The sequence below is a fragment of the Cyprinodon variegatus genome, unplaced genomic scaffold, assembly GCF_000732505.1.
Source record: "Cyprinodon variegatus isolate N-32 unplaced genomic scaffold, C_variegatus-1.0 Scaffold417, whole genome shotgun sequence".
Classification (NCBI taxonomy): domain Eukaryota; kingdom Metazoa; phylum Chordata; class Actinopteri; order Cyprinodontiformes; family Cyprinodontidae; genus Cyprinodon; species Cyprinodon variegatus.
Window position 1 is genome coordinate 267,963 of NW_015150870.1, and position 13,348 is coordinate 281,310.

The 13,348-nt window shown below is 39.6% G+C and overlaps 1 protein-coding gene across 2 annotated transcripts in view; it reads left to right on the top strand.

Moving 5' to 3' along the window:
- The window catches only part of enah (enabled homolog (Drosophila)), a 136,888-nt gene that overhangs the window by 37,679 nt on the left and 85,861 nt on the right, over positions 1-13,348 (top strand). Inside the window, exon 1 of one of the 2 annotated variants that reach the window (XM_015388244.1) lies at positions 7,779-7,913. The exons of the other annotated variant lie outside the window; for it this stretch is intronic. Within the exon in view, the coding sequence (XP_015243730.1) occupies positions 7,900-7,913 (14 nt within the window). The 5' untranslated portion in view covers positions 7,779-7,899. Of the gene's footprint in view, positions 1-7,778; positions 7,914-13,348 lie in introns of those variants that run through there. 2 annotated transcript variants of the gene reach the window in all.

The following is a 13,348-nucleotide window of genomic DNA, read 5'->3' on the forward strand; positions in this document are numbered from 1 at the left end:
GGTAGAGTGGGTGCTGGCTGGGGGTAGAGTGGGTGCTGGCTGGGGGTAGAGTGGGTGCTGGCTTGCTCAGATCAGATGTTGGCTGGGTCTAAACTGGATGGTGGCTGTGTTGGCTGGACCTTTCTCTTTTTTTCTTTTTCTTTTTTTTCTTTGTACAGACAAAAACTTTTTAAAGGACTCCTTCACATCATAGCTGTATTTTTTGTTGTTTTTTCATAATAAAGCTTTAAAAGGTAAATGTAGAAAAAAGTCCAAAATGTTTGAACACTTTGACTCTTTCTGCATGTTTGTTAAATGTGACAGTCACTATGTGTGAGTCCCAAATAGGACAGACAAACTAAAAGTCTCTGAACTCAACCCATGTGTTAGTGAAATTCCTTTGAATGTGCACAAGTAGATGCAGAGGAGTAGGAACAGACATGAAGCAAGTCAGCAACTAACGGGACACGTGACTAGAACACCAGCCTGTCCCCCGATGGTGAGCCCAAACACAGAGCAACGTGTCAGGAGCGCACTATTGTTTTTCTCTAGCTGTCTGATGCTGGTTTGGAGATGGAAAGGGGAAAAAAAGGACATTCCTGCATGCAAAAGGCAGAAATCAGCATCAGTCCTCAGTTGCACTGATAACCTGTCAGCTTTATCACCAGGCGAGCTCAAGATAACTGCTTATTGCCTGCAGCTTCACATTCTCACAGCATGTCATTGAAATCACCCTCGCATGCAAAAAGCATATCAGCATTTCCCAGCAGCAGATAGCAGACACCCTGATATTTAGCAAGGTTATTATCATATAAAGTTTCAATTCATGCAGAGCAAGCCTTGGGCATGCTGTTTGTCAACAGAAAACACACAAGTTATTTTATTGAACTAATACCAAATACTTGAAAATCTATCAGGCAGACACACCTCAACTGATATATGGTTTATGGGGGGATATTCCTTGGATTTTATATATTTATATAAACCAATTATAAACATCTACTAGGAAGAGCTTATATGAACATTCGAAGCAAGAAGGTTGGTAGATCCTGAAACACTCAAGTGGTTGGGGTCAAGCATCCAAAGAGAAGGCAGAGCGTTTAAACTTATACAAAGAGTGTATACAAAATGAAATTTCGTTTTGTACAGCTTTCATGACATTTCCATTGCTTAAAGTACAGCAGAGTTCAAATGTAAACAGTGTGCGGGAAAAAACATGGTGCAAAAAAACGCATTGATATAGAAGTTCAGAGCATTAAATATATATATGGTGCAATTATGCAGTGTTTTGGTATAAAGTATAGATGGGAGGAACCTGGATAGACCACTGATCTCTATTTATTCACTGGATTGCTGATTACCCAAAAAAAAGGGTAGCCACCATCCACCATGCTGGTGCGCCCCACTCCCACGGAGATATGCAGTAAAAATGCGTACATGTGAAGCATTTGGTTGCAAAAACAAGCAGTTTGCTGGCTGTGGAAGACGTTCCACAGGTAATTTCACTGTCATTGTGTGCATACGTTCTAGGGGTGGAACGGTTCACAAAATCTTCGGTTCGGTTCACGGGTTTGTGGTCACGGTTTTTGGTTCGGTATGTGTTGATTTTTAGCCTGACATGTTGGTCGTGTTGCTGTTAGCATAAACAAAACGTGTTGCACAATGCTTGCACACTGTTTTTATCCACAACTTTCTTTCCGTCGTCATCGTAGGTCACTCTAAATGCAAAGTGGTCCCATACAGCAGACCTATAAAGGGCTGCTGGCGCGTCTTCCAACTCCTGTTCTTTCCCACTCACCATACCCACATATTTCTCCACAACAACTTTTTTTTCTTTTCTGCTACGCTGCTTCGCTTCTTCTTCTTGTTTACTACTGGTGGTTGGCTTTGGTCGCAGTACCGCCACCTTCTGCTCTGGAGTGTATACGCTTTGCCTATGAGAAAAAGGAGCAGCGCATGAACCGAAAGCAACACACGCGAATCGAACCGAGACAGTCGAACCGAATGGTTCGGACGGTTTTTATAAACCGTTCCATCCCTAATACATTTTTGTATGTATTATTTTTTTCAAATGATCAGATTCTTGTTGTAACTAAGAGCAAAAAGCAAAATATGAACTTGATGTTGCCTGTTATTTTACCAATGTATGTGATTTTGCTAGTGAAGAAACTGAAGGTCTGTGGAGTTATTAAGTTGTTTCATTAATTTAACATAAAACAGCATAAAAGTATATGGCATCATGCATGCACAATTTGCAAATGATAAAATACTGTAGCATTAACAGACATGTACTTGTAATTCAGTCTTTATGTAAAATCTTAAAATTATATGTAATTACCATAACAATGTAATCAATACATGTCTATTTAATGTACATCATCAATTTAGCATTTTTGGCACATCTTTATTTTTCTGCTCCATTAACAAATTAATTCTATTGTGATGAATTTGTATAATGTGTTATATTACATGTTTTAGAGACCTCATTGACCTTATAACTATGCGATGTGTTGTGCCTATTTTATTTATTATAAGTTAAAGTGATCTACTGATGCTATGAAACGGCCTGTTTGTGTCAAAATGATGAATTTATCTTATTTTAAAAGTCTTAAGACCCCCTGAAAATGAGAACATCATCGATGTTCGATGCTGTAGCACACATATTGTTTACTTTGTGACCGATCTAACAAGAAAGTACCAATATGGTGGCTTCACTTCAACCCCGTACTACCAACGAGCAATCAGCAATCCAGTGAATAGAGATCAGTGGGATAGACTGGCGATAGGACTGACAGGATGCTAGCGCCCTCTGATGGCAAACATGTGCTACCACATGTAGCTCTTTAGTTATTATTTTTAATTTTTTATTTTAGTTTACCTGCTTTATCTCAGTTATTCTTGGTTCCCTTCCTGTCAGATGATTTGTAGCTTCCTGTAACATCAGTTGTTGCAGTAAAGCAGTTGGTTTTGGTCGCACGCAGTAGTTTTTAGTTTGGCGAGATTACTTTGATTTTTCTGCATGGAACAACATGGTAGAAGAACAGCAGCTCCCTCTGGCAGGGTTCTGCAAAGATAAACCTCTAGAATCAGAAAAATATCACCATGATCAACTGACTGTGGAAAAACTCTTTGAAACATGACATGAAGGTATGAAAAAGTAGAACTGCTGCGTTATCTACTTATGTCTTCTGAATACAAATGTGCTCCACATTTTTCAGATTTTGACTTAAAATGAAGAAAGTATGTTCTTCATTGACCTAATATCCTAAGCAAAAATCATTTAGAGCTTCAGTTCAACAACGTAGATGATCTAATGCTAACTTTAGTTACTTTAGTCCTGACTCTCCAGCTTCCACTGCTGATAACTGGCTGTTCTGTCTGTCCAGTCATTTACCAGGCTGGGCCAGCCTCTGCCCCCCGCAGAGCTCTCTGTGGATCTGTTCACAGGCTGAACTGTTTAGTTGGCAGAATCGGTGCCAAAACCCCTTACTGAAACGATTTGGCCTCTTCTTTATTGTTAGCTTCCAAAATGTAAACCCCCTTTGCTTTCTCACTGTGGAAAAATTGATTATTGCTCATATTGTGGACAGGAAATGGTTTTTATGATATTAAAACTCTGCCTCCTAATCTCTCACCCACTCGTATTCCTGTGTCCACATGGAGCCACGCTGTACTTTAATAGATGGGGCCCTTGGTGCTTATTATGGTAACAGCTAACCCACAGAGCTCATGTTCGCTACTCTGCAAACAGTCAAATCAGCAGCGATGCTGCCCCATCTGTGTGTCTTTTGTTTGTTTTTTTGTTTTCTATGTACACACACTCACCCTCATGCATAGTTAACTCTGTCTAATTGTGTACGGTGTATCTGCCACAGTGCAAACATTCACAGGTTGCTCTCCTGCTCTAATCCTCTCAGACCACTGGCCCGTTGGTCTCCAGTGGAATGAAAAGTACATCACCATAGAGACTACATCAATGGCCCATTAGCATGAGAGGTGAGGTGAGGAGACGAGTCGAGAGACGGAGAACAAAAGAAACGGCGGTGGGGGGGGATTGGAGGGAGACTAAAGAGGGGTTTGGATGAACAGAGTGGGAGAAGAGAAGATACAGAGACTGGATTGGTGCAAAAGTGTGAGCCAAAGGAATGAATGAAAGAGTGGACAAGAGGAGGGAGGGGGAGTGGGAAACATTCACTCTGTCCCTTTGGTCAGGAGGAGGTTTCCTCTTCCTTCCTGCTTTGCTAGGTGATCAACAATCCTTAACCCAGGACAGCCTGGGGAATCTTCAGTCGCCTCATACTCGTACTCAGCGTCCTGATTGAAAACGTTTTTGTGTCTTTTTGCATTTCTTTCTGTGCCAGGCCCAGTTTTAGTACCAAGTCATGCCACAATTTGAAAAAGTTCCTGTTTTAAAACTGCTCAAGTTTTCCATGATACCCACCCCAACACGCTGATTTGATTACAGAGAGAAAACCTCTATGCCTGGAAATAAACCCTCCCCCTCTTGTTGCTGCAAACCTTTTGTTTAAGCCACCTACAAAAAAGATTAATTTTGAAAATATTTCCTGATGGAAAAACAAAAAAATAGTACAGTTGTACAGAGGAAACTATGAAAGCACAAAACGTCCTTTTTTTTTTTTTTTAGGAAAAGTTGATTTTGAAAGCAGTGAGCATCATATCTGCTATGCATCTGGCTGAAATCTGCATGTCAGCAGACGACCTGTCTAATTAACCCTGTTTAACAGGGTGCCTAAAATCTACCAATCGGTTTACCAGGTGTTTTATCCTTGTCTTAACTCCCTGAATCCCAATAAAGATCATTAAGTGCTATAACGTTAATGATCAGTGTTTGTTTTAAGCCTTTGCACTGACATTGTATAATATTAGCCTCTGTGTGTAACCTCTGTCTGTGTGCTTGCAGAAAGCTAGCTACTGTAAATGTAGCTATGGGTCCCATCAGCAATTGTACGTTCACACCGCATGCACAAAAGGCAGCAGAAGCAGCTGGTTTACATAGAAAGTCAATGGTTGATGCGCATCAAGGCGCAATAAAAGGTCCTGCGGAGCGTTTTGAGCAGCCTCATGAATTTCTGAGCATCTGACGCACGGGACGCACTTTAGAAGCAGCAGCTGCTGGAATTGGAAAAAGTGAACTTTTGCTTCTGAACGCGCCACATCAACCAATCAGAGAAGCTGATCTGGGAGCTGGAAGGGAGACAAACACAGCACTGCTGATGCAGAGCGCTATGATCACTCTTCTGAGTTTATTAACGCCTAAATGAACTTAAAATATGGAAACCTGTTAGCAAAATATGTTGGATTTTATTATTCTGGTGCCTGCAGTTTAGATTACCTACATGAAAACCGCCGTCCAGCCGCCATTAAAAGTAGTGGAAAACCATGAAGGGGCGACCGGACCAGAGGCTGCTGTTGAATAGGATTTCCAATGACAGCGTACCGCCGGTGTACAGGGGTCTGAGCGACTTCAACAGAAATAATATTTGAAGGCAGGATGGTAATCTGGATGAACTGACTGCACAGATTACGTTTTCTGTTGGACTTTCTCACTTAAAAACATTAAAACTACTTTTTAATCACTGATCACAGCAAATATAGCAAATCTGCTCTCTGCCATTGAACACAGGAGCAGCAGAAGCATCTGGACACACTTTACTGGACGCGCTGCAGGAGCATCAAAGCTGCTCTTGAGGCTAGGTTACCTGTTCACCTAAAAGTGTTTTGAGAGCTTCAAACTGAAATCAGTCTCATTGACTGTTTATTGGTCACATTCCCCCTTAATTTGCCCCTAAGCGTTATGGTGTCAGCGGACGTGCAGCTGCAGGGGTACAGGGGCCATACACCTTGCCAGCGAGGGGTTAGACCCACCTTTATTTTCCAGTGGGAAGGGAGCCAAATGCTGATTGATAGCGGGTCGACAAGTATTTGAAAAACCCAGGTTAACCCGCCAATTTTAGTGGGAAAGAGGCTCAAATCTTTCACTCTTGACCCACCTACACTGATTAATGGAGCCGTTATCAGATTTTAATCTGCCTTTAGAAAACTGCTGCCTGGTTTGATGCTCTCCTAATCAGAGCACCCTCTTACCGCTGAGACGACCCCATCACCATCTACCGTATTATTACCGTATTCCATAGAGGGATATTACGTTCAATAAATGCAGGAACTGAATTTGTAAATGTTTGTCAAATAATATTAATCATCTAAAACTTTGTAAATCTTTCAAGCTTGTACCTACATCTGACATCCGATGTTTAATCTCTGATGAAAAAAAGTTTAGACGTTGCAAAGGTACAAAGTTAGGTTGTTCAAATTAGAAATTTGCGAGCAGGAATTTGAAATTTGCATTTATAAATTAGAAATTTGCGAGTACAAATCAGAGGTTTGCAAATAAAAATCTTCTGAGTACAAATGAATGAGTTAAATATTTACAAATCACACATGCATAAGTATTAATGATAAATGCGCAAATACAATCTACGACCACTGATGAAGCAACTGATGAGGAGTTAAATGGGTTCATCGGGGGTTGTAGATCCATTATTGTTAAGCTGTGATTTGGATATAATTTAGCAAAGTTGTAACATAGAACATCTTAACTGTTCTTCTCACAGATGACACACCGGTCTCCTCAAAAAGTGGTTAGGGCATTGTACTTGGAATCTAGAGGTTCTGAGTTCAAGCACCATTCCCACAGCCTGACACTCTGGGCCTCTGAGCAAGACCATTAACCCCACACTACTCCCTGGCCGCCGCACAATGGCAGCCCCCTGCTCCCCAAGGGGATGGGTTAAAATGCAAAGAGTTTATTGCATTGCTCTGTACTGTGACAGTGTAAAGACAATAAAAATGGTTGAAAAAAAAAGTATGATTAGTGAACAAAGAGCAAATACAGATCTTCAATTTATTAATGTTTATTGTCTTGCATTTAAAATTCTATACACTGGTAAAAAAATAAAATAAAATAACATACGGTATTAATTTATTTAGCTTTCTCCAGAGAAGAAAACAGGAGCTTTTCAGTTTTTATGGCGCTTTTATTACCACCACCTGGTGGAAGGAAGGTGTAGTGCTCTTATCTTCAAAACTCCCCATTTGTCATTAGACTGATTTCCAAAGTTTGTCCACCTTTCAGAACAGCAGAAACAGAAGGAACACAGGTTCCCTGGGATTCATCTTTATGTGGGAAAGAACTTAAATTCATGACAAAAAGGCTCGTGTGCGGAGGCTCGTTTGAGTGCAGGGTTTGTCCCACAGTTTTCTCCTCCTGTTGCTGAACAGAACCTCGAATAAATGAGCTGTTGGCACCAAACACCAAAGGAAAGTGTAAAGTTATAATTTGTACTGACTAGAAAGAACTTCTTTGATTTTCTTTTGTCTTCTATAAAGGGTCTAACATTGATTTATTAACTCCTTATCAAAACTTTGGCTTTGATCAGATTCACCATTTCAAAATGCTTCACCTGCTTGTCCTAATGTTCAAGTTGGACCATTAAAGGAAAGTTCTGCTTTCTAATGAGTTAGCGTAGCTTTGTTGCTGTGCTAACGCTCCCCCCTCCATGTAATTCAGCATGATGACGTGTTTAGGTCATGGTATCTATTTCAGGAAGGCTGGTAGATGGATTCTTGAACAGAAGCATTGCAACCCTACATGAGCCCACTCAGCTGCTCTCGTTTTAGCTCAGTCTCCGGAGGGGGGGCGGGCATGAAGCCTTGTGGTTGGTCTACTGTCACCGTCTGTCCAAAAGTTGGTTTAGATTTCCATCCAGGAGGCAGTGAGACCGGCAGTTGTTCAGTCAGTCAGTGTATCGATGAAGCAGACGTTTCTATAGTGTGAATACACCAACTCTGATTTAATATTTTGAGGCGGAGGTGCCGGATTCACCTGATACCCACGCCAAGATGACCAGAGACTCGTAAGTTTTTGGGTTAATTTTAAGTTATTTATAAAATGAGAGATATTTTAGAGATGGGATGACTTTGTGGAGATTTTTCTGTCCTCTGGTGAACATCTTGCTGCCGTTCCATCAGTTCTATTGTTATTCCTCTCAGGAGAAACACACCTTAGCTTTTAGCACCATGAATCCATTCAGTATTCTCAGCCCGTCTAAAACTCTTTTCTCCCCGAGAAGCCTTTATATTTTTAGATGTGCCTTGGTTGTTAAAGTCCTCGGTCCAATCAGAGGGGCTTTCCACTTCACTTACTGTAGAGGATCCATTTCTCTAAGTGATGGGGCACTTTTCTCCTCCGCTGGTTCTGGAGTGTCTGTTCCACTTCAGACGAGCTAAGAAAGACTTTTTTTTTTTTTTTTCCTCTCAGGCTGGATTCTTTAGCGGGTGGAAAATTCTGGTTAATTTATTCATCTTCCTCTTGCTGATACCAACTGTTGTCCCATAAGCTTGAGAACGAGGATCCCCTGCCGATTTAAGTCGTAGTAATTCACTGGTTAGCCATTTGAAACCATTTAGGGGTAAACTGCATCATTACGGCTCACAGATATCCAGGGGTTTTTACAGCCTTTAATGATCAAACTTTCTTTGAAAAGTGACTGCCAGCTGGATAAACTTTCCATTGGTGCTGCCAGCTGTATCTGTTGGCTACGTCGGAACATTTTTACCCTAACCTGCAGACGAACAGGTAGACGTCATGTTTTAAATTCATTGGTGAAAATTAGAGGTGGACTGATTTATCAGCAGGCTGATGTTTTGGGCTGATATAAGGGTGTCATTAGTGCACTCTGAGGTGACATGAAGCTCTCATTGCTGCGTCAATTTGCCATCTATTTGGTCATCTGTTGTCTGATTAGTTAATCATTCAGTTTAAATCATGACTTTTGTAACCTTTTAATCACCGTGTCATTCTTACATAAATGTAGAAAGAAATGAACAACAATAGCCTAGAAAATGGGCAGCAAATATCAGGGCTTAGTTAGATTGGTTATAAAATAAACCAAAACCCGTATCAGTCGATCTGTGGTGCAAACCGTAAACCACAAATGGAACCATGAGCAAACACTGCAGCTCTAATTCTGTTAGTGGAGCAAAGATTAGAAAACCTCCTTTGTCCAGCTGCTGTTTCCTTTTAGTACAACAGAAGCTGCACAGGTCAAATGACAACAACACAGAGACCTCATTGTTTTTATTCTCTGTGGCGTTGAAATTAACTCTAGATAAATTTAAACTAAACATCTTGTCTATCTTGTTTTATATATTATTTGTTTTTAGAATCCATTTCCTTTTTGGAATCTGACTCTGCCTATACTCTGCCATTTATTTTTGCACGTAATTGAGAAAGGTTCACATCCTCTCACTGTTTAAATATGAACAACAAAACTTTATAATGAAGTATTTAATTCTTTGTTTCATTAGGCTGCCTTAGTTGTAATTTATAACAGCTCCAGGTGAGCTGAGGTGTAGACAGATCTGTTGATAGAGATCTGTTTTCATCCTGCAATGTCTCTGCAAGCTTTTGTTTCAGCTCCGTTGGTCTTTTATTTGGACATGGGTCACTGGTTCTGAAAAACTCTCCCAGTCATCCAAAGGGACAGATGATGAAACAAGTACATTTAATAGACCTTTTCACAACAAGCAAGAAGTAAGAAAACAGAAACAATATTGCACTAGGAATAAAATTGGATGATGTGATTACAGAGAGCAGAGGGCGGGTTTGAAAGATTGATGTGAGCAAAGGTTAAAGGTCAGTGTTGTCAAGGTCCATTTAGTTGGAAATCTTTTTTAATTTTAAGATGTGAGAAAAAGAAAATGCTAATTGGATGCGTTTCCATCCATTGGGGTGAATTATCCAGGCCTTGCAAAGCATAGGTTGTCATACGTTGTTATGGTTGGCTGTAGTAAACAGTAGAGTCAGTAATGGAGCAAGGTTTTAATGAATGGGCTATAATCAGGTCAGCTGTACCAACTTTATCATGTCAGCCAGTATAAGCAATGCTACCAGCCACCCTAAGACATTATTCTAATGTTAGCTCTCAGGACGCCAGCGGCAGAAATGAATGGCCAGTCATGTGACTTTAATGTTCACTGGCAGAACTTAGTCCAAAGATCTCTTTTTATCTCCTCTTTATCGCATCCTGCACCACCTTACACCACCTCAGCTGTTTAGGCCAGGCAAACAATTCCCTCTAACGACCCCACTTTCAGAGACATAGACTAGTATCGGGAATTGCAGGCTAACAAAAAACCCAAATGACCCCCATTTCTAAGGGACGGACCCGTTCGTCTGATTCAGTTTGCGTGTTTCTAAGCCAAAACAAGGCGTTGTTTTTGGTCCACTCTATAAGGCCTCGAACTCAACTCTATTCCTGACATTTTGAATTGAAAAAGCCTCCTGGATGGAAAGCGAAACATCTTCAAACTTGGAAGTCCAGTGGATTGTTTAACTTTTTTGGAACTCCTCTTGAGCTCATTTGGGTTTCATGGAGGACTCCAAACCACTTCATTCGATCGTTAAAAACCTTTTTGCAGAATCTAGTAGGGCTGGGCGATTAACTGGTTCTACTACTTAATCAGAATTTTTAAACTGCAATAGTTGCATTACAGTAGCTACAAAACCTGCTTTCTCCCTCCAGCCCTTTAGGTGGCCATAATATGCTTAAAGTGAGTTTGTCGCATTGTGCTCTAATCCATGCATGAGGAAATTGAAATATTAGTCAGTTAGTCAATTTCTTTTTACTAAGTCTATGTTAACTTCCTTTGAGTTAGTAACTTGGTCGATTTCCTAATCAAACCTTATGATTTATGTTTCTATTATTTCTGTTATCTTATTCCAAGTGCCTAATGTCAAATAGTTTTAGGGCAAAAATACTAATTGTATTGACATATTGATCTGAAATACCTACTGAAATTAAAGACAATTGTTATTTCCTCTTATAAGAAATGTCGTTATTTTCAATCATTTCTTTACAGTGAAGAAGTGAGCACTTTTCCAAACAACCATAACAGTAAATAAATAGTGATTAAATAAATATTGCTTTGCTATTTGCTTAATCTCTTATCTTTTTTAGTTAATCTTTAAAGAGCAAAGGTGAAGCTAAAACTGAGACACTTTAGGACTTCCTGATAGAGCTTAATAACTGACAAGAATGTGTTTCATCTTTAATGAAAATGTTAAATCGTTTATTTTTTCCAAATATGGTATAATTACTGCTCTAAGTGGGTTTCCCTTTCAGCTATATGTGTGTTTAAAAATCTCTATACTCCAGTTAACTACTAATCGATTACTGAATTAGTTGATTTTTCAATAAGTGAAACCATGGAGTTAGAAAGAGCCCGAAATTTAATCAAGCTGATTCGAATTTAGTTTTTTTCCTTCAACTTGTTGTAAAGTAATGCTTCCCTTAGATTATTTTATCAAATAATTTTTTTATGTACTTTTCCTTTTTTAGTACTTTCAATTGTCTTACATTGAATTATGTTATAGAATAAACATGTCTTGATTCTTAATGTGTCTAAAAAAACGATAGATGTCTTCGCAGTTTCTGCAGCCCTTTTGCTTTGCCAGGAGGTGCTAAAGTTTTATTCTAATAGAAATGGTACATAATATAAAATTCCCTTTAAGGTATGACTGCTCCATCTTTTGAAATGCTCCCGCTATCTGTCTGTTACAGCCAGTAATGTGAGCTCTGGCCCGTCAGCCGAGGAGTTCAGGTCCTGTTATCACTCAGCTGGGCGGTTTTATGGCTGTTGGATGGTTGTTTGCTCTGAAAATACCCAGAGAGTCGAGCTGCTCTGTGTTTCCCTTTACTTCACAGGCTCAAAAAGCTGTGCTAAACACCAGCAATTCTCCATTAAGCTATATTTATAATTACAATCAGCTTTATTGCCTCCTAAATGTCACTTCTCAGGCTTTCTAGTTTTACATGCAGGAGCTGTTGCAGAGATCTGTTCCCTGACCCAGAGAGATTTAAAAAGAATCGGGAACGTTATCTCCAATTTAGTGTCTTCAACACATTCAGACATTTTTCATTTACGGCTTAACCCTGCTCCCGTCAGTTCTGTGTTTAACACTGACTTCAGGGTTAACACTTTGCTAAACAGAGCAGAACCTCATCAGCTGCTGCAGAAAATCCATCCACCAATCTGAGACATTCAGCTGTTCAGGTAAAGAACTAATTTGATTAGTTTTTAATATTTAGCTTTCAAAACGGTTTCAAAACACAACATTAAAATGAGTACAGGAAGGATTCCTTGTGCCAATGTCTGATGGAGTTTTCTTTAAAGTCGTAGGGAAATCATATTTAAATTCCAAATCATTCATTCAATCAAATTTTTTCGGTCATAGCATCTGGTTGTGGCTGGTTTCTTGTAAGCATCTTGCTAATCAGTTAGCAACTTGCCAGCAGCACCAGCAGCTGTTGCTAAACAGACTGATGTCCCAGGTATGTGAAGCATTGACTGATTTTGAGACGTTGTTTTTCCCGGTCTTGTGCAAAATTCTTATCCCCTATGAACATCCAGTTTAATCGGCAGCTGTTGTTTACAATTTTTTTCCACCAACTACAATCTTTTTTTTTTTTTTTTAAGAGCGTCTCGGCCCTTTGATGGACATCTAGGCTCCCTCCCTCAGGGCGCTGTCCAGCACATTTCAGCATGAACACTGGTTAAATCAGAATGATGCACTTTTATGAGCTTAATACAGACAGAAGATATGATTTTAGGCTCAATCCAACATGGTGGACTCTTCTAGAAAAAATTGCTTCAGGACAAATATGTTGGTCCGCCCCTCATGGCTGGTTTCCCTGGAAACTAGAGGGTCCTACCTTTCCAACGTTAATCAGTTGTCCCGTTTAGTAGTGATGACTCTTAAACCCCCAAACACAGTTGATTTACAGCATAATGTCATGATCAAAGGCTTTGTGCATCCATGATTCCTAAGGTAGAAAAATGTATTTCTTTTTAACCAGATTCATTTTTTATGAGCTAAACGCATTTGGCCAAATTGTGCCAAAAATAGCAGCTCTGTCTGGAAACATGCTCCATTAAAATCAGCAGCTGATCAATATGCTTAAACTGGTTCAGTCTTAATGGGCTGTAGTTATCATAAAGATGTTGATCAGTACAGTCTGGGATGTCTCTTGGTGTGGACAATTATTCAATATTAGTAAATATTATGATTTAACTCAAAACGACAATATGAATTTTAAAATGCACGCCTGATATTTTACTAAACGAATATTTGACTTACAGTCTATAATATCAGCGTTAAAACTGCAAATACTTCCAAACGTGCTGTATCCCATGTTTTCATCCTTCCTTAGATCTACTAAAAAGCTAACCCAGTTCAATAATAATATTGATATAGCTTTAATTTGAAATAAGTTGTTGCTTAACGGCT